At 38.8% G+C, this 24,990-nt stretch overlaps 1 protein-coding gene across 2 annotated transcripts in view; it reads right to left on the bottom strand.

Moving 5' to 3' along the window:
• LOC308242393 (uncharacterized protein) overlaps nucleotides 1-24,990 on the bottom strand; it is a 241,579-nt gene that overhangs the window by 14,406 nt on the left and 202,183 nt on the right. For both annotated transcript variants that reach the window (XM_080656609.1, XM_080656608.1), the window contains exon 6: nucleotides 13,570-13,657. In XM_080656609.1, coding sequence (XP_080512735.1) covers nucleotides 13,570-13,657 — 88 coding nt within the window. The remainder of the gene's footprint in view (nucleotides 1-13,569; nucleotides 13,658-24,990) is intronic.

The following is a 24,990-nucleotide window of genomic DNA, read 5'->3' as shown; positions in this document are numbered from 1 at the left end:
CTTGTGTTCCACCTATTCATCCCTCCATTCTCCCTAACCCCTGGGAACCGCTTATCTTTTTTATTACCTCCATAGTTTTATCTTCTGTAAAATGTCATACAGTTGGAATCACATACTATGTAGCCTTTTCATGTTGGCTTCGTTCACTTAGTAATACGGACTTAAGGTTCCTCCGTGTCTTTTCATGGCTTGATAGCTCACTTCTTTTTTAGCATTGAATAACATTCCATTATCCAGATATATTTTGGACATTTTTAAAAGAAAGTTTTCAATCTATGGGCAATAGAAAGACTTTAGAAAGTTTTAAGAGAGGGGTGACATGAGGAGATTTATAATTTAAAAATATAAATTAGCTTCTTTATAAGGAAGAGGTTAGAGATTGATAAGGATAACAAAAAAAGAAAAGAGTTGGGGTGCTATTGCAATAGCTCTGATGTGAGAGGAGCGAGCCACATTCTGGAGAGGTAGCAGTTGAGATGAACAGAATCAGATGGTTTGAATATATATTTAGGAAATAAAATCATAGCACCTGTTAATGGATCAGATTTGGGGAATTATAGAAGGCGAGGTCAAGAATGCCTTCTGGGTTTGGGGCTTGAGCAAGTGGATGAATGAGGATTTTAAACAAGGGTAGACAGTGAAATAATACTAGAAGCCCAATCGAAGTGGGTTGATACCAGCACTTCAGAAATGTTCTATTAGTTGCATAAAAAGTCCTGACCAAATATAAATCTCTCTCTCTCTCTTTTTTTTAGATTGTTGATCACTCCTCCTAGGCTCCAGGGATATGAATAATGCCCTTAATAATGTCAATCAAGCCTTAATCTCCATCAATCCTTAGTTGCCTACTTAGTTCTGTTTCCATTGCCTTTAACCATCTCCTTGATGGTGTTACCAGCCACTACCAAACTTGACATTTTACACCTGTCAATACTCTTTCTTAGTTTTTGTTTGTTTGTGTTTTGAAAACTTCTATTATTTGCAAACAGTTATGTCAGCTAGAGTTGCTCAAACGTGTTTGTTGGAACCCTAAGTAAAGAGCGAGTATGCACGAAGTCCAGGATAGATGCTAAGGTCATTTGCAGGAGTTGTGTTCATAATCATTGGCTAACCGTGCACAGTCCATCTTGTCAATTCTCATTGACTAAAAGCTTAAAATTGTATTCAGATCATGTAACAGTAGGTTCTAATATTTTTTCTTTTATAGGCATTTCTGTTCATAAAATGATTGAGAGAGTATTAGTATTTAAACAGCAGTACCAATGTTAATGTTTTTGGTTTTAAAAATTGGACTCTGGTTATATAAGATATTGACAGTGATCAGGATACACTGAAACTCTATGTAATAATTTGTAAGATATTTGTGGGTCTACAACTGTCTCAAAATAAAAAGGTGAAAGTAAATCATCACTGCCAGGGCAGAGTTAATAGAGAAATAAGTGTACAAAATAACTGAAAAAGAAAGGTAATCAAATATCAGCATTAATTGGATTTAATTTAGTTTTATGACTTTACTTATTCTTCATTAAATGCATGAGTTCATTTACATTTGCAAATCCAATTAAATGTTGTGAAATAAGATAAACCAGAAATATGTGAATAAATATATAACTATATAAAATGTCTTGGAGCTCAATAAATAATCAAGAATGAATATTATCTTAAAGAGGTGTAAAGGAGCTAAGAATCCACCATAAATTTGAATGCAAACTTGTTTACATTATAAACCAGTTTGCCCTTGTTCTTAAGTAAAAATATTTTATAAATTCTATGAGTTCTAAACATGTCTTTTAGCTTCACCTCTCTATTTATCACAACACCATTTTTCTATTTATTTTGGGTAAAAAACATGTCACAACTTCTTTATCTCTTCCTTTTACATTTCTTCTTTCACCCAAATACTTTCTATATCAAGCCAAGTCTTTAAAGTCATTATCTTTACTTGTCTCTTATGTCAAGATACCTGACTGTATCTTATTGCTTCTCTAAGATCCCCACATAAGAAGATTCTCCTAAATGTACTTTCCTTGACTCAAATGATTCATTCTACATACATCAAGAAAATAATTCAGTATAAATTACAGAATGGGTTATGTTCAAAATCTTCAAAAACAATTTTTACCTTAAGAAAAAGAAAAACAGAAAAAAAACAAACTCCTCTAAAATCTAGTCTACATCATGTCTCTTTTGTTTCTTGCCAACCTCAACTCATAATGCTTCTTTTCATAAAGTTTTCCTACACTTACGCCCAAAGGATGTTCTGCTGTTCTCTTAATAGGCCCACACTTTCCCTAACCTGCCTTTGTCCATGCTGTTTCTCCCCAGCTGAAAATTTTTGTTCTCTCACTCATTCAAAGGGCCAGCTTTAATGCAGAAAGCCAGGATATAACATTAAGACGACAGAGTGGCCTTGTCCTTGAAAGGCTCCCAATGAAATACTGCTTCACCCATGATATTTTTCTGATCCAACTGTTAATATGCAGACTTTTCATCCCTTTATCTGCCTTATTTTCTGTTAAGGCATCAATATGACTGTATACTGATACACATGCTCATGTTCTCCTCCAGGGTGTTGCTTTCATAAGGTCTGAAATGGTTTACAAATATTTTTTACATCTTGAAATAAGTGCTCAGTAAAGATCAGGGGAATTAAGTTGAACATTGAAGGCATTCTCTAAGAAGCAAAGGTTACTCAAACTCAGTTCCTGATCGACTCCTCCCTTTCCTACCCTGACATTTTCCACAACAAATTTCTCTAATTTTTTAAGCCTTGAAATATTGACAAGCATGCTACTTGGGTAATATAATTTTTTTTCAGATGAATAATAATCACTGATCCATAATTAAATGACAGACACAATTATAGTTGCTTTTTTTCTGTTGTACAAAGCATTAAGTAACATTTATTCTGCATACTATCCAGATTTCCAATTGAATAAAAACTAAGCTAGACCATGGAACTATCTTCAGTTCACTCTCTTCAGAATCTCACTCTGTCATTGTAGTCATTATCTAATATTTACAGGGCTCCTCTATATTTAATAATATTTACAAAGGCTCCTGTTGTTTGTGCTATGCCCTATGAAAAGGACACTGGTCAGGCAGGTGACTGCGGCTGAAATGCATCTCCTGCTCTGTTTACCAAACCATAAGCATGAGTCCTGTTACACCTGCAAGTGTGTATATGTCATCTGCACAGAGGAAAGGGCACCTTTTTATAATTCACACGAAGTGTAAGTGGGGATTAGTCTAGTCCAGTGGTCGGCAAACTCATTAGTCAACAGAGCCAAATATCAACAGTACAATGATTGAAATCTCTTTTGAGAGCCAAATTTTATAAACTTAAACTTCTTCTAACGCCACTTCTTCAAAATAGACTCGCCCAGGCCGTGGTATTTTGTGGAAGAGCCACACTCAAGGGGCCAAAGAGTCACATGTGGCTCGCGAGCCACAGTTTGCCGACCATGGGTCTAGTCAATAAACCTTAATATGTTGTATAGAAAACTTTTCAATACTGAAATGCTTGTTTCTTTAATCCAACTTTGTTAATAGGTGTGCAATGTTCATCTAAGAGCATTCCAGCATAGAAGCAGTGAAGAATTTTTATGAATTAAACCTACACACTCCCTAGAAATAATAAAATGATACATTAGGTCATTGGATCAATTTTTTCCCAATATATAATTGTTCTTTCTTGTGTATTTTTTTCATTGTCTTGTACCATATGTGTAATCTATTTAAGCTATGGTTCTGATTCCATTTCCCAAGAGTGAATACTCAAGAGCCTGATATAGGTCCCTGGTAATGAATTGAGGGGGTGAGAATTTTCATTTTACACTTCTTTGGTGAGGTAGACTGGCCTAGAATTCAGGGCACTTTCTTATTACTTTTATGTATAATAGTTATTGTTATTAGTAGTAAACATCTATTGGCCAACTGTTGTGTTAAAAATGTTCATCATCTCTAATCCTCTCCACAAAGTAGCCTAATAGGTAGTGTTATTCCCATTTTTTTACAAAAGAAAACCCAGGTGTTTAGTGATTTCCCCAAGTCTAGAAATTAAACATGTATTCAAACAGATTCAAATTCAGGTCTTCCTACCTACAGAAAATATTCTCACTCCTTAAGATCAAGTTTTGTAAACTATGTGTCACTTTTAAAAATAAAGTTATTCAATAAGCAGTTGTAGATTAGATTTTATATGCCCTGCATTCTCTTACAATTCTTAGCATTCCTTTATTTCTAGGTGCTTTTGACCTAATAGGATTACAAGCTGCTTAAGGTAAGAAGTAATGTCTTTTGTACACTGATATCACTGCACTGAGCATTGTGCTCACGTTAGATGCCTTTGATCAATTTTTGCGGATTTAAAACAATCAGAAAGTCTACTTTCAACATTCAGAGGATTCAAAATAGTATAGTTGACTTTTGTCATATATTTGTGAAATCATAAACTGCTAACTCTGGAAGCAATATTACAGAATAATCTAATCCAAATTTATTTTGTATGCAAAACTTTACCAGGCAAATTGCTACTTGCTAAAATCAAAACAAACACAAAAGACCAGATTATACATCTGTCTACTTGTGAAATGCATTGGTTTATTGGTGATTAGTTTGTTCTTTGGAGTTTTACTCTTTTAGTTAATTTTGTCTTTCTTGAACTAGTTCAACATTTCTATGATCCATTTTACTTGTAAACAGTGATGATCTGCACAAATAATGAAAAGGTAGGAAATAACACATAACCCTTTTGAAGAATGTATTTCATCAACCAAGTTGAGAACAACTCTCCACTTGATGGAAACTTCATATGATAATTAACTGATGATAGTCTTTAGGGCTAATGGGCACTATTTAATTTGATTTGATACTCTGTAAGGGTCATTCAAACACTAATATGATTTCCTAAATAGTCTATTATAATGAAAAGGATATTTTGACCAGCAAACAAGTGTTATGTGCTCCCTTATCTATGGTAGTTTGCTTTTGTTCTATTGTTGAGTCATTTATAAACTTGAATTTGTGAGAGTTGTTAAGCTTCATGGACTTTATCACCTTTGGGTTAAATGATCAAATACATCTCCTGACAAAACACAACAAAGCCCTGGAACACTCAAACCCCAAATTGGTGGCAATCCTTTTTGAGGCACAGCCTCAAATAGAGAGCTTTTGTCTTTAGAAACCTGTTTTACTGGAAAAGCATCATGTAACATCTAACATGACAAGAAATGAGGCAAGACATGAATGCATACCTATATTTTAAGACTTCTGCAATCCTATATAATAAAGAGGTAATATGCAAATTGACCCTCATGCCCTCACAAGATGGCTGCCTATGACCAGGCCAGCAGGGGGTTTGTGAGGGACGACTAAACAACTGAACAAGCAGGCTGCATGGGGTGATCAGGCTGGCAGGGGGGTTAGTGAGGGATGACCAAATGACTGAACAGCATGCTGTGTGGGGCAACCAGGCTGGTGGGGGGGGGGGGGCCGTGAGGGGTGACCAGGCCAGCAGGGGGAGCTGTTGGGGGTGACTAAGCTAGCGGGGGGGGGGCAGTTGGGGGTGATCAGGACAGTGGGGGGGGGGGTGCAGTAGGAAGCAACCAGACTGGCAGGGGGGGCAGTTGAGGGCAATTAGGCTGGCAGGGAGGACAGTGAGGGGTGACTAGGCTGGTGGGGGGGGCAGTTGGGGTTGACCAGGCCAGCAGGGGGGGGCAGTTAGGGGCAACCAGGCTGGCAGAGGGGGGCAGTTGGGGGCGACCAGGCAGGCAGGTGAGCAATTAGGAGCCAGTAGTCCAGGATTGTGAGAGGGCAGTTGGACATCCCCCAAGGGGTTCTGGATTGAAGAGCGTGCAGGCTGGGCTGAGGGGAACCCCCCCTCCCCCCGTGTACAAATTTCATGCACCAGGCCTCTAGTTATGTATAGAAAATTATCTTTCTCAAGTCACAAGTTGAAAGTGAAGTGGGCCCATTTCAGTTTTACATTTATTCCTATTGATCAACCTGCCCAGACAGTTCCACCTCCCTTTCCCACACTTTGATTCAATCCATTATAAGTCCATCTTTTGGAAGGCTTGCTGTGCCCACTGGTCAGAGACAGATTTGGTTCAATACTAAACTGAGTAATGCAAGTGGATAGCCAAATAGCTGATATTATACTCATTAGTGACTGAAAACAAAACAAAAAATCCCAGAGGAATAAATTGGATTTTGGTGAGAGAGATTGTAAACGATCTTATTGAGCGTAGAGTGAAAAGGTTTGATGATATGGAGAATTTCTGTTTTTCATTCTGAGAGTTGTTTTCAATGTGTGTGATTTTGGAGCATATCTTGGATATTCTTAACATAGTTTTACTTAAGTTTCACTACAACATGGCTTGTTCAATTCCCATGGTGTAGCAGACCACCAGAAATCCTCAAAAATAATCTTAGCCAATAAGCTAGCATGTATTACCTTCTAATGTAAAAATAATATGAATATTAATATTAATGCTCATACTAATTGCCTAAAATGGTCTGAGGGGAGACAGAAAAACAGGGCTCTGATTCTCTCCTCTGGAACAACAGAATCTCAGTGAAGAGAGAATTAAGAAGACATAGTTATAAAACATTCAAACACTGGTTCATGATCAGAAGAATGCCTAATTAGCACATCTGTGTTTGGGAAAATGAAATTTAACTCCTCTTATGTTTAAAATATCTTCAACTATGACAAAGGTTCATGGCTATTTCAGTAAACCTTCATCATCCTCCTCTTACGTGTCAAGCACTGTGGACAGAAAAGTGAGTAAGACAAGGAACTGTGCCCTGCAAACTCCAAGACGATAGGGCAGATCCTTTAATAAGGTACCTAGATTATTCTAAAACTTTCTTTTTGATTTGAGATATTATAACTTTTGTGAACCGCAGGTTCATGCAAAGTCAAAAACTCTAATTTTAGGATTCCAAAAGATTGCTGACATAATTAGAGAAAAGGAGATACGTGTAGAAAATGAGAGAGAGAGAGAGAATGAGCATGAGCCAACAGAAAGCACTGCTTACTTAAAACAATTTCAGTTGGAGAATATCAACCTGAAGTTATCTAGGATGCAACCTTAAAATATATCAAGAAAGACATTTAAATTGGAAGAAAACAATTGATTTGCCATGTGGTCATCAACTGCTGAAAAAGCATTCTAAATCCAGCTGTTATGGCCAGAAACCAGGAAGAACCTTCTTTAAGAACCAGGAAGAAGAAGACAGAAGCAAAGAGACCAACAGAGACAGATCCTCCAAACTTCAAGATAAGCACAAAGTGATTATAAAAATTAATATGAATTTGTACGTAGCTTACTAACTTGAGAATGTTCATACTCTGCACTCATCAGAGTGCCTGGAACATCATGTGAGTTCAACAATAAACGTAGAGCAGATGCCTAGTCTGTCCTTGCAAAGGACAGCCCTATTCTGTGGTTTGCAAGTTAAGTGTGACTGTTGAAGAGAGGGAACTGCCAGGGTCTAAGGATACCATCATTCTCTAAATCCCTTTGATGAATACAAAATAGGAATGGAGACAATAAAGCAACACTGTGTTTCTTGAGGACACCCTAGGCATTGAGTCAGCATGATTACTTCAACAAACACTCTTTGGTCATCTGCAATTGTTTTTTACTTCACAATGCTTACTTTCTAATTGAAAGGAGAAACCTATGGAGAGAGAGAACATAAACAACAGGGACTTTACTACTGGCTGAGGGCAGCAAAAGTATTTTTAAAGGGGAAAATATCATCGGCAATTGGTGCTTAACTATCTGGTAAATTGCTATTATCACAGTGCTTTATGAGTTTAAAAGGAGGCAATATTGCCACAAATATTAGAGTATGTGTTTTCCTGTAATTGAATATGGAAAGTTATAATGTACTAGAGGCCTGGTGAATGAAATTCATGCATTGGTGGGGGGTCCTTCAGCTGGCCTGTGCCCTCTCGCAGTCCGGGAACCCTTGTGGGATGTCCGACTGATAGCTTAGGCCCACTCCCTGTGGTGCTGCTGCAGAGGTGGGAGAGGCTCCCACCACTGCCGCTGCGCTCGCCAGCCATGAGCCTGCTTCTGGCTGAGTGGCGCTCCCCCTGTGGGAGTGCACTGACCACCAGGGGGCAGCTCCTGCATTAAGCATCTGCCCCCTGGTGGTCAGTGCATGTCATAGGGACTGGTTGTTCCACTGTCGGGCTGAAACCAGCTCTCAGACATCCCCCAAAGGGTCCCAGATTGTGAGAGGATGCAGGCCAGGCCAACAGACCCCATTAGTGCACGATCAGGGCTGGGGAGGGACATGGGAGGTTGGCCAGCCAGGGAGAGACTGTGGGAGGGCTCTAGGGCATGTCCAGCCCATCTTGCTCAGTCCCGATTGGCTGAACCTCAGCAGCAAGCTAACCTACTGGTCAGAGCGTCTGCCCCCCTGCTGGTCAGTGCACGTCACAGTGACTGGTCAACCAGTCGACTGTCTGCCCCCTGGTGGTCACTGCATGTCATAGCAAGCAGTTGAGCAGCCTTAGCATATCATTAGCATATTACAGTTTGATTGGTTGAACAGCCAACCAGACGACCAGACACTTAGCATATTGGGCTTTTTATTATATAGGATAAGCTAAGATCCCAGTCTAGGGTCTCTGTTTCTGTAAATTATGATTACTTATAATTTTTTAAAAGTCTACCTTCTTAATTATTTTAATGTGCACAAAATTCGTGCACATTAAAAGGGGATTAGAGGAAATAATTTAATATTGCTATTTGCCCTTTCTCTATAATAGAAGTGTCAGAGATGAAAGAAAATTAGTAATATGTATATGAAAACCTTCCTCCTGTCAGAGTCTGGGGCACACCACGGGACCCAGAGTCAAGTCACCACCCACCCACCTGCGCCTCAAAATCGCGTGAGACCCAGACCCGGCCGCCCCCCCCCCCCTCACCCCCCTCATTGGGATAGATCCAGACCTGGCTAGTCCCACCCTTGTCAAGCCCCGCTGGGCAGGGAACATAGCCTCAGGTCCCCTGTCCTGGCGCCAGGACAGGGGGCGTCGCCTGAGGTCCCCCAGCCCAGACCAGGGTGGGGGGGCATGCCTTGAGGTCCCCCATCAAGCCCCGCCAGGTGTGGGACATGGCCTGAGATCCCCTGTCAAGCCCTGCCAGGTTGGGGGCATGGCCTGAGGTCCCCCGGCCTGGCGCTGGGGCGGCGGGGGGAGCAGCCTAAGGTCCCCTAGCCCAGCACCAGGACCGGAAGGGCACCTTGAGGTCCCCTGTCAAGCCCCATGGGGGCGGGGGAGGGCGTAGCCTCAGGTCCCTGCTGATTGCTTGTTAAGGCTCCTTATGGGAACTTGGCCTCAGCTGTGGGTGCAGCCATCTTTGTGATGGAGTGATGGTTAATTAGCATATTTCCTCTTTATTAGGTAAGATTATATCAATCAACCATGGAATGTGATACATCTTAGAAAGCAGTTTCTTAGTAGCACCTCCTTGGACCCCAAAGAAGTGAAGAGCACTTCACCCCTCAATGGACCTGAACCACTGAAATGGGTAATTGAGAATGACCCAAAAAAGCATGGCGATTCCTGCCTTCATGAGAGAAAAATGAACATTGTCCAGGGCATCAGAGAGTACTGCCCATACTTCCTACAAAATGGGTTAGATAACTATTTGTATTAATGCCCCTATAAACATGCACATATATATATATATATATATTTTACTATAATGTTGACTAAGTGCAGAATGATTATGTGAGACTGTAGGAATCTGTTAACTCATGTCTACCAAAGTGTTGGCAATGTGTTAAGCAACCTTAGCACACATAAGGTAGATAGTTGGAAAAAAAAAATATTGTGTGCAAAACTTAGCATAAAAAAAATTCTCTCAACATAAAGAATCTAATAATGTATTGTGTTTTGATCACGGGGAAAATTATTTTACTTACTACCTACCTTTATAGATGGCCTTTCCTTAAATAGATTATGCCTCCATGTATGCTTGAGGTAAGCTTTGATTCATGAAGATGATTTTCATTAAGCACTCTAATTAAAAATGTATGGCCCATAAGGGGGAGAAGAAAAAAAAAGAACATGAAGAGAGCCAAATTCCATCACACATGCATACATTTATGTTCCAACCATGCTGAAAGGCTGTGCATGTACCAGCAAGACAATATTTGTGTGTGTTTTAGCTTACTGAGGAAGTTACAACGTGAGCTATCAGTTAAATTTCTAACTTAATCAAGTTCTGGTGCCCCTCGCCTTTGTAAAATCCGTAAATAACTGCTTGAGCTCACTGCTGCTCTTTAGCTTTCAGGTTAAAGCATGGCAGTTAAAAACATCTTTGACAAATACAACTTGGCTTAAGAGTTCCTTCCACAAGTGAAGTTGTAGGACAAACTTTGAGTGGATGGTTGGAAAATTCTTTAATACAATATCACACCAATTGGTAAATGAGCTTCTGTGAATTAGGATCCAGAAAAAGTTTCATTCGCAGAGATAGGGCCCAACTGTACTATTTGTTCTTTGCTTCTGTTCCTTTCTCAAATGACTGAGCAAGTTTATTAGAAGACAAAATTACTCAGTGTCAAAACCATCCAGGGGGGTTCAGGATGAAGCTAAATGTGTCTGATACCTGCCATGTTCTAAGTGCATAGGACAAGCATGGAGTAGGCATTTCCATATACTTAATTGTGTAATTCTGTCCTGTTATTTTTCAGATAAAGGAAGTAAGGTTTAAACTAGAGTATGTATGCATTTTATTCAATGTCACATACCACGTGCATAGGGGAGCTTGCACATTAACATACTGCTCTGATATTAAAAATCCTGCTTATATTTGTATTCCTCACTGCCTTTCAGGTTGCATTAATGATCAGGACCCATAACCTTGATTTGAAAATCCCGAATGTTCATTTTGAATCTGGTATTGCTTCAAGAGGTCCCAAGGGAGTTTGCTTGGCCTAACCTGCTTTAGTAGCTGTTTACACTAGTTATTTCAATTTCTTAAAAAAACATAAAACACTTTGGTTAGAGGAGTAGTTCTACAGTGTTTCGCATTCATGAACTACTATCACTGCCGTGTGAACAAATACAGAGGGAGTGATATAGTTAAGGAAAAGCAAGCCACCCAGAGTAAGGGTCGGAATCTATACAGGACAGAATTCGGATAGTTGACTCATAATGCCCTCTGTAGCATAAGGAATGATAAGAGTGATTGGTTTATGAACTAAAAACAACAACAACAAACACACCTTTCTTTGCTCTTTTCATTTTACCGGCTTTAAATTCTATTTGCGAAAACAGGTCAACCTAGAGTCACAGGTCCGTAACAAGTGACAAGAGAATTTTTCATTTTCTCAAATTTTAAAATTGGCACAAGTTTGACTAGTTATTTTCCATGTGGCTCATGTTTAATTATCTAGCGCTGGTAGGAAGAGGATGCTACCTCCTAAGCCTTTGAAAATATTTAAAAGAATGAATTCCACCTTAAGATTTGGTAACCCATCCCATACGATCACAGGAAGAAGTGAAACAGGGCAAAACTGCACATGTGAAAACCAAGAAGGTGAAACATCAACTGTGTCTGAGAAAATACGTGAAAATATATACATGGTATGTTTGACATTTGGAGCATCCTTGGGGAGACGTTGATTTGTAATTCAGATCACATAGCATCTTTGATTTCTCCCACTTGCCCATGGCCTTTCCCCACCCCCTCCCTCCAACTCCAAATAAAACACAAAAGCTTTCTCCGCAATGGATGGAGAGCAACCCAGGAATCTGTGCAGAGACTATCCATCACATTTCTGTCTTAATTGAATGACACCAGAATGAGATCGATAAAATGTAACAAGAGACAGCTTTGCATTTCCACACTCACTTATTCCCCTTCTCTATTACTCTCTGCTACACCGTGACCAGAAAGCGCAAGTACAGAACATGATCGCCGCGGCCAGGCAAGCTGTTCGGATATGAATAAACTTTCCAGAGAAACAACAAAACTTACAAACCTTAGAAGGGAGCTGGGGAGACAAAGGTTACGAGAGTAGCCCTGACTAAATAGGCTTCTTTAAAAAAGCAATTCCATAGATGCATTCTCCCTCCCTCCTCAATAACCTCCTCTAATGTAATGTTTCAGTTAGGTAATCTCAACAGCTGTCTCTAGGACCACCCCCCTCCTCCCACCTCCCCGCCACCCCCAGATTTCTTGAGAATGCATCAGGGCCTGCCTCAATAGTAGATGTGGTGACATCTCAGCTCAAACCTGTGAGTCCTACAATAAATGCCGGGCAGCTGCGATGCCCGCATGCACGAGGTTCCTGAGATTGCCAATGCATTATTGATGACCTCATCACGCTGCTAAAAGCAGAGGCTGACATTGTTCTAATCTCAGCCTTCTCCTGGAGAGATCTGGCTCTGCATGGGAATCGATCACAGGAAGAAGTAAACCAGAGAGCAAAACTGCACATGTGAAAAGCAAGAAGGTGAGGCATCGCCTAGATTCACTCCACTCGGATCGTGTTAACTACAATCGCATGGCCTGCTACGATGTTTTTATATCTTTGACAGTTTACAATGTGGCCAGATGCTAAGCTCTTTGTTGCCATAGTTCATTTAATATCCCACATCTTGAGCTTGTTAAAAATTATTCCTGGAACGAAAGTCTGTATGACAAAAATGTCTTCAACGTAGTTTCCAAAAGTGCATTTTCTTTAATGCTTCATTCCAGTGGATTTTCTCCAGATTATTTTGAGACTTAATTAGATATAGGGGACTGCTCTAGATACAGTGTCTCCCTTCCATGGCCATGTGACAACTCAGGGAAGCTATGTACCTCCAGAGATACAGAGTCCCTCTGTACTCTCTATAATTTTTGCTCTTTTATTCTTTTAAATAATAATGTAAGATTATAGCACATATCAGTGGCTAACTTCTTTATAGGTTTTTATTTTATTATTCAGTGTATTAGTCTCAAAAATGATACATTGAATAATATGACAAAATATGGGTCCCATCTCATCCCACATAGGCAGGATAGAGAATTCGAAAATATATCCAAACCATGGGTTAGAGCTTGACTATTTTCTATGCTCATGCTTAGAGATAATAGCTCCAGTAGCCTGCCTGTGCTGTTAAACACTATTTTCATAGCTGGTATATGGCTAGGTCATTTGCAAAATAATCACTGGTCTCAGGTTACCACTGGATTTTAAAGCAAAGCAGCTTGTAATGAAACCATTATTTACAAATGAAACAATGGGTCATAGGGAACAAAAGGCAAAACATAGACAGTTTTGCTTCACCTGCAGACATTGGTCACCTGAATCAGGAGCTGCAGCCATGCATGAACGAAGTCATTTCATCAGCCTTTCACAGTTGTGGCCTGCATTTGATGTCATGTCAATTTCCCCCAAGTTACAGATTTTGATGTTGCCCAACACAGTATAAGGTCCCAGAAAATGTGGATAGAATAGGAAAAGTGTGTGTCTTTACACATGGATGCACATATAGTGAGACAAAATGTACTCGGGACATTCTAAAATAGATAAAACTTAAGATACCTCCAGGCTTCTTGCAATGCTTTAAGATGATTGATGCTATTTAAGGTAGCCAGGGACCATTTTCCCCAGTGCTGCAGGCGCTTCACCCCTGGGGAGACAAAAACAAAAACAAGTTGCATGGAATGGGGAACTTCTTTGAGCACCATAAACTAAAACTAACTTGGAATAAGTATCTTTTACCTCTGATCACTTTTTTATTTTATTCATTGCTGTTTGCTTAGTTGGTGGGCTGCCGAACATTTAGCAGTAAGAAGAGAGAGGCTATTTCTGGTATGAACCAGCACATCACTGAAAAAAAAAGAATTAAAATGCAACAAACAGCAGAGTTTGGTGGGATCTGGTGGTCCCGCCGTGGGCACACCTCTGATTAGGGAAGTGGATGAACCCCACTGAGGCCATGTAGGTCAGGGAATGCTACTGTCCACAGTGTGATATCCCACAAGGAACATACTGAGTGCTGTGGGGTGCTTCTTGTTGGGGGTGTTATTGTGTGGGGTGGTTTTAATTTTTAAAATGAGGCTGTGGCTAATTAGGGGTGTTGGCACAGCTTGGACTGATGAAACCCATTACAATTATAAAAGATTCTGGGGCTGGAGCAGGCAAAGATGCTGGCTGCTACCCGGGTAGCCCCAGCGGTGTGTGTATGGTTGTCAAGTATGATTATGCTAGAAGCAGACTGGATTTATTGGCTTTTTTCCTATAGGATTCACATGCCCATGCATGGAGCTCATAGTACTATTACCAGAATCTTGTTTCCTCTTTTGTATTGTCCCTGAACATTTAGGAAATTCAAGAAAGAAAAAGCAGACCCACTTTCCTCTCCAGCATCTCTACGAGAAAGCAGGATGAGTAAAAGAGAACAATTATCTTTCCCGAGTAACTTTATCATTCTTAAAACTTAAAGTCAGTTTCAATCCTGTTTGTTTTTCACATTCTATTTATTTGAAATTGATAAGAAACAAGAGAACATACTTGATATATACCAGTAAGGTGAAAAAAAGGAACAAACTGAATTTTGTTTAAGGAAATTTATTTTCCAGAGCATGAAGAGAGGAGGAAAGAAAGAAAGAAAGAAAGAAAGAAAGAAAGAAAGAAAGAAAGAAAGAAAGAAAGAAAGAAAGAAAGGAAGGAAGGAAGGAAGAAAGAAATCAAAAGTACAAAAACCTGTGTCTAATCCTATGGGGTAACCAATTGAAATGCAGCATCTAAACATGGTTTATGTTGGAGTTTTGTCCCCTCATGAGTATTCTTCATTTAGGAGATGTGCATTTATTACAACACGTTACAAAAGAACCTGAATGGGTATTCAAATAACTGCTGCAATCAAAAGATTCTTTTTTGCAAAGAAACAACCACAGATTTATATAGTTTTTGTGCTTTGCCATGGACATTCTAAAATGATAGAAAGATTCTCATTTGTGGCCCCCTCCTTCCCTGGAAGCTATTGAATTGTTCTGATTTTGTACAGTGTAGGACAATCCTGAAAAAATAAAACATTTCAACTTCGTACAAAAGGTGAGGCTTTCCATTGGAAATTTTTCTTTAGCAGGGGAAAAAAATAGAGAAATGGGCTGACAGCTTTAGAAAATTTAAACAATTCCCCTTGCCAAAATACGTATTTCGTGATTTTTCTCTAATTTCAGATTTGGTGCATATGTGTCCAGCTAACAATGAATGCTTTCAATTTCAACATTCAATTTCTTCTCTCCCTGCTCAAAGCAATCTTCACTTTTTAATAGGCAATTATTTTTCTAATTGCTTCTTAAAAACTTTTTTCAGGATGACTGTGGGACACTCCACTCTACGTTATACATCATGGATGCATTTAAAACAAACGGAGTGCATTGTAAATTGCAGAATGCACTTGATTGCTAAGAGTATTTTAGAATGAGGAAGAAAAGCAAAGAGATTATTTGTCAAAGTATTAGAAAACTTTTGAAACTTACAAATTCATAAAAATCACAGGGAAAGTCAGTTGAGAATAATTCTTTTAAGGAAAAAAAAAGCAAAATAGCATTGGCTGTGATTGTTTTAATGGGATATATAGTGTAATACTATTTTCTTTCATAGGCATTAAAGCTCACTTCACAAAATACTGTACTCTCCTATTTTTCTTTAAAATCTATTACCTACAAGGAACATACTTTTCTATGCCAGAAAGAAATAAAACCAAGCTTTTATAATCTCAACTGTTCATATATATTTTTCACTTAAAATATAATGCTTCAAAACAACTCTTAGGTGCAAAAACAAAACAGAAAAAAACCTAGTTAGAAATCAAGAATAAACAATATGTTACATTTTATTAGACTCAATTTAACTGTCAGGCGTGACAAGAAAGACAATGCCATCTAGCCCTGTGCTACCTTAGAAAAGTATCTTACAAAAGCAACGCTAATTTCAATGTGGCAGACACAAACAGAATAATAAAAAGGCATGTGGCTAAGCAGTTGAAATTTGTAATTCTCTTCTTTTATAGATCATTCCAATAGGTTTTAGTTCAAATCAGAAACCATAAATTGATGTTTCATGAAACCCAACTAAACATATAATGAAAGCTTCCTTCAATGTCAATGTTTTAAAATTAATATGTGACAGACTGTTTAAAAGACTTGTTTAATTATTAATAGAAACATTTTATCATATAGATTTTTTTAAGTTGCACTTGTTATTAACTACCACTGATTGCAATAGGAGGTAAAATACAGAACATGGCTGGGCCAGTCTATCAAAGTCCTAATTAGTATCATGCTATAGAAAAACAATGAAGTGATTTTGTCACCAATTACTGACAATTAGCCTAAGTACAACAGTTAATTTCATGGAAATAAAACCACTATAAAATGAAAGGAACAAAAACTATCATAATTAATGGCATTTGCCTGCATTCCTCTACTGTGTGTGTGTGTGTTTTTGTGTTTTGTTTTGTTTTGTTTTTTAACCATAAAAGTTTTGAAACAACTTGAACAGCTACACAGGTACACAAAATTCAAGAGCCTGTGTTTCTGGGTTTCTGGGTTTTCTGATTTGTAAGCATCTGTGGGAACACATCAAGTAGCAACAGAATTATGTATATCAGTTTTTTATCCCTTAAACCTAAATACTTCATACATCCAGAGTGTGCACTTGTTAAACAATAAAACCAGTATGTTTAGTTACAGGGAAATGTCTTGGGATAGCATATCGTTCCACTGTTGCTCTGCATCTAGGTATCGTGAATTGCCAATAATTGTAGGAATGCTAAAAAGTTAAAAGTTCCTGGTCTCCCTTGCACTTTGGTCCCACTCAAACTTTCCTCTCCACTTGCTTCTTCTTCTTCTTCTTTTTAATGTCACCCTGCTGTCCTAGTAATGAGCCTGGGGATGTCTGGGCTTGGGCCACATGTCAGTTTCATCTCATGCATGAACTCGGTCACACGTTTCAAAAGTTGCAGAGTCACAAGGCATCAGGAAGTCAACTCAAGCTTTAACATGTTGTTCTGGCTTCTCTGAGAGCCGAAGAGGATTCATTTTGCAAGTTACCTACCAATCAAGAAAGTAAAAATACTTCAAGGCCAGAGACTTCTAACACTAAACTTTAGAAAGTATACCCTCGCCAAGATTTTTCTAGTTTCCACAAGTTTTGAAAAGAGAACATTAAGACCTAACAAAACATCTATCAACAGCCACATCGCTTTTAAAACTGTACGTATACAAATAAACATTTTAGAGGCCTTTTTTTTTTTTTTTTTTTTTTTTTGGCCATGCGGAGATAAGATCCTCTCTGGGGAGAGGACCAGAAACTGCTCTGTCTTTTGTGCAGACTCCTGGAATGTGCTTGCCTTTCATTTCTTTCTTTGTGTCTGGCACGCTGGCCTCACAGGCAGTGTCTTAAGCCAGGCAGGGTCAGGGCAAACAGAGAACTGCATTCATGGACAGATCAAGTTTATGTGAGAATCTGCTCCTCCACTGCCCTCAATCTCCATATGAATCGTTAATAAAATCTCAGCCTGAAAGCTCATCACCCCAACAGTGGGGAAGTCATGCAGAGAATCCTCTAGCTCAGAAAAACAAGATTTCTTTATCTTGTTCATCCTTCGCCAGCATTCGTGGGAATTCTGCCATGTAACCTCCTCCTGAACCAATCTCCCCCCACCCCAACCCCTTCCCTCCAACACCCCTCCGCTCCCCACAAGTTGCACCTGATCACCAGGGAAGGCGAGGAGCTAAAAGACAAAAGAAGCATTCTGACACCCACAGCAAATCTACCACACCAACTTTGCCTCTGCAGTAATTTGCTGCTCTAAAAACCTCCAGGCAAAAGGAAACATCAATGCTTCATTTTTTCCAGTTTGTGTCAAGCAGCTGGAAAGACTTTCCCAGAGCTTTATGACACCACATGAACCAGAGAGCCACAGATATAATAAAAGGTCACATTTAAAGTGAAGAACAGAGTCATACCCTAATTAACTTGATATCTCCATGCAAACACTGGACAGGAACAAGACTCCATGTATGTTGCAGCCAATCTTGCATGTATCTTGCTACAGGCTAGCTGGGCCTCCTGTTTCCTCTGCTTTTGCTCCTTGCAAACTGTTTTAATATCGAACGCTTTTCAGTGGGATGGGCTGATGAACGAAAACATGAATTTCCTGCTTGCCCTTTAAGGTGGGTTAAAGGGGGTGCTAGCAACCAATTACAGAACAAAAGGACACAAAATGAGAGAAGACTTAAGATCCTAAGGAGTGAATGTGTTACATTCTTTGTGATCTATTTTTTTAAACTAAGTGTTTTATTTTTATTCACTCTTATGGTGAATAGTGAACAATATCTATTTCATTAAAAAAAAATGAAAGCAGTTGACCCAGAAGCTCCTGAAGGAAATCTACTGTTTTCTACTAAAAATGTCTTTAAATGCACTTCACTTCCATTTCAACTTGATAATAATTTTACAAGGAATAAAAAAGTTTGAAAGTTTATCAAAATCTGTGAATCAGATTTTCACATTGCTTTAATATACTTAGGTATATTTCAGAATAAGAACTTATATTTTCAACCCTAATGAACATTTTGACCCTATTACATCTTTATTTCTTCATTTATTTTGGTCAGTAACGCAACATTAACTTCTAAACTCATTGCACATAAATTGTTCCAAAATATTTTTCATTAAACTTTTCTGTCATATAATTGCATATGTTCAAAAAATGAATGTAATTTAAAAAACAAATAATTCTAAAGTAACATAAGTGAATGTGATTTGACTAAATATAATGACAATTTCCATCACTATCTAAAAATGACATTAGATAATATTTGAGAAGATAAAAATAAACAAACACACACACATACATATACAGAATTTCTTAAAAGCTAGCAAAGTAAAAGGAACATAAAATGACAGCTCACCCACTCACATAATAAAGTCATGAATGTACTATATCACTCAATTTATTTAAAGTGAAATCACTATTATAAATAGCATAGTTGCTTTCTTTATAATAATATGTATCACTTTTTTTCCCATGCAAAACATAGGAATCAGGAGTTCAAGAAATTCTCTTACATAAAATTGAGGTCACCGAAGTTTGATAAATTTTCAAAACAAAAGTCATTATAGTTTTATATTAAAAATCTCAATGCCTCATGGAATTCTATTTTGATATTATAACATTATAAATTCATTAAAGACACAATAGAGCTACAAAAGCAAAATAAAGTTCAATATTATACTTTAGAATTGATGTCAATTATTATTATAATTAATATGTATTACATTGTTTCTGGAAGTATAGAAATTCCAACTGTTCTTCACAATACATCTAAGCTAAATTAATTTTTAAATATATAGTCAGTAATTCAATGAATGTTAGAAATACTTGCAAAGTTATATAATACGTAAAAAGAGTTATTTTAGGAAATGGAGAATGATCTGAAATATGCATTTCTCTTTTAGGTAATTACTCAATAAGCTAATTTTATAGTAATGGGTTTAATAGTTAAGTAGGGCTATGAGAAACTCAATACTTTTTATCCATAAGACTGTGTGCTACTGATTTATAAGACCTCAGGTCCTTAATGTGTTGGTTTACTTTCATCAATTGCCAAAGGAATAGTAATATTTTAACACAGAACGTGTATTACCAAACCTCAGTATTTATTGTGATGTGTGTTTTCTGAAAAGCAGGAATTAATGATTCTGTCAATTCCCTTTAAGATTTTGCTTTTCAAATTATGTGTGTTCAAATTTTTGTGTCGTTCTAGAGTACAGCTGTTCATTCTTTGTCTAAGTAGTATCCCCTGTTGGTTTCCATGGGGGCCCACAATCCATAACAGAGTGAAGGAAGCGGCAAAGTTAAACATGCGTGTTCCTGGGAGCCACAGAGAGAGGACCTGTTTTTGAGAACTAGCCTGGAGGTTGAAGGCAGATGAAGCAATCAAGAATTCTAATCCGGACACGTGTATTTACATTCAGAATACAAACACCAGTGTGGTTCCGTAATATGAGGTTTAGCAAGGCTTTTAGACAGCCTACAGATAAACCCAGAGGCAAGTGGCAGCTTCCATATTGTTACAGACTGAATGTTTGTGTCCCTTTCCAATCCTATCTAATAAAGAGGGAATATGCAAATTGACTGTCACACTGTCACAAAGAAGGTGGCGCCCATAGCCACAAGATGGTGGCACCCAGTCCCCTCGGCCCCGCTGGAGCCCTCCCGTCCTTTCAGCCCCGCTGCTGAGAGTGGACGGCATGGTGTGGGGGCTTCATCTGCGTGGCGGTGGTGAAGCAGCCAGGCCCCGCAGACAGAGAGCGGACAGCGGGGCGCAGCAGCTTCATTGCCATGGTGGCTTCATCGCCGTAGCAGCGGCGAAGCATCCAGGCCCCACAGAGAGCAGAGAACCTCGGGGAGTGGGCCTAAGCTGTCAGTAGGACATCCCCTGACAGCTCCTGGAATGGAGAGGGTGCAGGTCGGGCTGAGGGTCCCCCTTCCCCCATGCACACATTTCGTGCACTGGGCCTCTAGTTCATATAATAAAGTCTCAAAACCTCCATTGTGGCTGCATTTGGTAATGGGACCTCTAAGGAAGTAATTAATAATGAGGTAAATGAATGGGGTCCTGACTTGATAGGATTAGTGCCTTTTGAAGATGAGATGCCAGAGTTCTCTCTCTCTCTTTTTCTCTCTCTTTCCCTCTCTTTGTCTTTCCTGCTATAAAGATTCATAACATGGAAGAAAGGCCAGATGAGAGAGGAAGTGGATGTCTACCCACCAGGAACAGAGCCGTCCCCAGAAACCAAATTTGCTATCACCTTGATCATGGACTTCCATTCTTAACAACTGTGAGAAAATAAATTACTGTTGTTTAAGCCACCCAGGCTCTGGCATTTTGTTATAGCAGCTGAGCATATTAGTATATACTGAAACAAACAATTACAGTAACAAATTGGAATAAACCCAGGACTGCATTCTAAGAATAGTTCTGCTTTACCTGTTCTTTCTTCCCTTCTTGTAGAGCTAGGTGAAATAGGCAAGAATCTCAGTTTGTGTCCTTACTTCTATTGTAAGGTGGTAAGCCTACCACCCCACTGCTGGACGGCTTGCAAATCTGTCTTAGACAAGCATTATGGATTTTATTCCTAAACTACAGAGGTATAAAATTAATTGTATAACTCTACTTAATTTCTCAGAATCATTTTCACTCAAAATACCTATGTCAGAAAAAACATCGATGGTATAATGAGAAAGCATGGATTTTAAGTAAAGGTCTAAGAACAGATGAGCTTCAGCTTATTCTTTTACCTTACATGTCCCTTGGTCTCAGTTTCCTAAGATGAAAATGTGAGAAACCTCCGTGAAGTTAAAATGCTGTAAAGTGTAGGTGCTGCTAATAAGGTGGTACACATCTTCAGCATGATTATGATCATTATCATTATATTTTCCCAGGCTCCTTAAATTTCTCTCAGTTCAATTAAGGTACTGTATATAGATTCACATATTCCTTACATTTCAGCTTTGTTGACATAATCTATAATAATAAAAGAGAAAGATGCAAATTGACCGTACCTCCGCGATGCCCACCAGCCAATCAGGAGTGAGTATGCACATTAACCCAACAAAGATGGGTTAATTTGCATACACAGGCATGGATTGGTGGGGTGGTGCAGGATGCCTGCTATGAGGGGGAGGGTGGGGGGCAGAGGGAGCTACAGGAGTGGCGCTCTGGCTGGGAGCTAAAATTGCAGGCTCCCGGGTGGCTGGGAGCGAGGACTGGCAGGCTCCCGGATGGCCAGGAGCAAAGCCAGGGGAAGGAAGGCCTGTTCTTGCACGAATCTTTGTGCAACGGGCCTCTAGTCCTATACAATAAAAGACTAATATGCAAATTGTCTCCTTGACCAGGAGTTGACCAGGGGATGCGGCTGGCCAGCCAACCGCCCACAGCCCCTCTCCCTGGCTGGCACTGCCCCCAAATGGCCCCCTCCCCCACCCTAATTGGGGTGGGCAGGCTGGACCCCACCCAGGCACAAATTCGTGCACCAGGCCTCTAGTTGACATATAAAATTGTAATGTTTTCAAAGTGTACACTGTGGTGATTTGATATACATATATATTGTGGAGAAATTCCCCCATCTAGTTAACTAACACATCTATCACCTCACATATTTATTTATATCTGAGTTTGGGTTTTTTGTGTGAGGACATTTAAGTTCTACTTTCTTAGCAAATTTCAGTGTTATCTACTATAGTCTCTATATTTTACATTAGATCCTCAGACCTCATTCAACTTGTAACTGAAAGTTTGTACTCTTTTACCAACCTTTCCTTATTTCCCAGCCCCAGAGTCTGGCATCCCTTTTCTACTTTCCATGTCTATGAGTTTGAGTTTTGTTTTGTTTTGCTTTGCTTTTTTCAGATTCCAAATAAAAATGTATTTGTCTTTGTGGCTTATCTCATTTAGCATAATATCTTTAAGGGTCATCCATGTGTTGCAAATGGCAGGATTTCCTTCTTTTTCTTTGCTGAATAATATTCCAAATTACATCTACAGAGATAGATAGATAGATCTTTATTCATACATAGATGGATACTCAGGCTGTTTCCATATCTTGGCTATTGTCAATAATTCAGCAATGAACATGGTAGGGCAGGTATGTCTTTGATTGTCTGTTTTCATTTTCATTGGATATGAACTGAGAAGTGGTATTGCTAGATCATTTAGTAGTTCTATTTTAATTTTTTTAGGAACCTCCACATTGTTTCCCATCCTGGCTGTACCAGTTAACATTCTCATAGAGCCAGACAATCTTAGTGCCTTCCTAGAGTTGCCTTCACAGAATGATTTCTTAATATAGCCCCTGAAAATTTCTTCAAAATTCAGTATGAAGAAGAATGTATATTTTCCTGATGCAATGACATTTCTGACAAGTTAGTGTGTGATTAATATATAAATGAAATACTATAAAGATAATAGGATGATGTTTAGAAGTGTTTAGAGATCTCTGCAGATCTTTGTTATGAATCAGTTATTTCTGATGCTCTGATGAGGGATCAACATGGTAGTAAAAAAATATTTGCTTCCTTTTGATTAACAACAGAACATTAAGGAAAGTTAAAGGTGTATTAAATAAAACTTAAAAAATTATTATTTGAGCCATAAAGACTATGTAGTTACCAAAATACTTATCTTTGCCAAAAGCATACCACAGCTGTAGTTTCTATTTGGAATATTGTGAAGCCATATAAACACTCCATGGAGCCATATTACAGAATATATTCTATTCCTAACATTATTTCTGTCTTTATTTTCATACTTTGCTTTAAAGGTCACAGTGAAGATTTTATGTGTGGTTCACTCTTGCTAATATTTTAAATATAGCCCTTTAATTCTCTTTCAGTAAAAATAATATGTTATATGTAAAAATATATAAAATGTCAAACAAAACATACAAAATGTTCTATTTTATATTGATGCTTCTATAGTGCATAACATTGAAGTGAATTATTTCAAATGAAACTCTAGGAGCTAATTTGATTTTAAGATGATATAAATATTATAAAGAAAAATGAGATATGATTTTTTTTAATTGGAGCTGCCAAACATGGACCAAAATGATTAATACTATGCTAATTCAATGTAAGCACACTCCCCAAATTGTTTATCATTACATAACATATATCCTTGCCATAGTTCTATAAGAAATTATGGTCTCTAATTGTCACATTAATGTTGCTAATGTGATTTTATTCAACAATTGATCAGTTGGCAAAAATACCAAGAGAATCAAAGTATTAGCCTAGCTATGTGTAACATCAAAAGTTACATACTGTCCTGACCTGGTCAGGCATGTAAACTCATTTCCTGTACCTGGTAGCATTCACATACTAGTACCCATGAGTATTCCTCCACTTTACCATATATAATTCTTTGGCACTTGTCAAGTGACACAGGGATACATTTTCTTCTGTAGCAGCATCCTATATAATAAAAGGCTAATATGCAAATCAACTGAACGGCAGAACGACCGGTCACTATGACATGCACTGACCACCAGGGGGCAGATGCTCAATGCAGAAGCTGCCCCCTGGTGGTCAGTGCATTCCCACAGGGGGAGTGGCACTCAGTCAGAAGCTGGGCTCACAGCTGGCTGTGGCAGTGGCGGGAGCCTCTCTTGCCCCCACGGCAGCACTAAGGACCCCTTAGGGGATGTCCGACGGGCCTAAGCCGGCAGTCGGACATCCCCTGAGGGGTCTCAGACTGTGAGAGGGCAGAGGCTGAGCTGAGGGACCCCCCCAACCCCCCGCAGTGCAGGAATGTTGTTCACTGGGCCTCTAGTCTTATTAACTTGATCATTAACTCCATTAATTACCAGATTTTCTTCTGTCTTTCCCTGCCTTCCACTTATGGAGGTAGCTTTGCAGGTCTGGGACCTTCCCTGGGTCTGAGTGTGCTAACAGCTGGAAAAACTCAACAGTAGGTAAGAAATAGTTAAAAAACAAAGGTTTCTGCAAAACTTCAAAACTAATTTTTCCACAAGAGTTTTTTCCTTGGTTTGGAAAATAAACACCTCTTGAATTATTTTAGAAAAATTTTGAATGTGGCTATTTCCAATATGTATTTGCCAATAATTGTACTCCTTAATCTTTGAATATGCAGGCAGTTGAATTCTTCAATCATGTGCTTGTTGCTAATCCAGCTTTATTGAACTCTGGAGAGGTTTGCTCCCCAAGGAGTCCCCAGGCCTTTGCACCCTGTGCACTGTGTCAAGAATAAATGAGAATAAAGTTACAACAGGCTCAAATGCAGCGTCCAGGAAACTCTATTGGATTCTATGTTTGGCAAAATGTACTTCCCTACAGTTAATTCTCAACTACAAATCAAAAGTAAGCTCTAAATATATAAAGAATTCTTTAGTCAAAATCAAGGTAAAAGTTTTCAAATTATG

This window comes from Plecotus auritus, assembly GCF_963455305.1.
Source record: "Plecotus auritus genome assembly, chromosome: 2".
In the NCBI taxonomy this organism is placed as follows: Eukaryota; Metazoa; Chordata; class Mammalia; order Chiroptera; family Vespertilionidae; genus Plecotus; species Plecotus auritus.
Note: the sequence above shows the minus strand (reverse complement) of the source record. Positions and strands in the feature narration are given on the sequence as shown.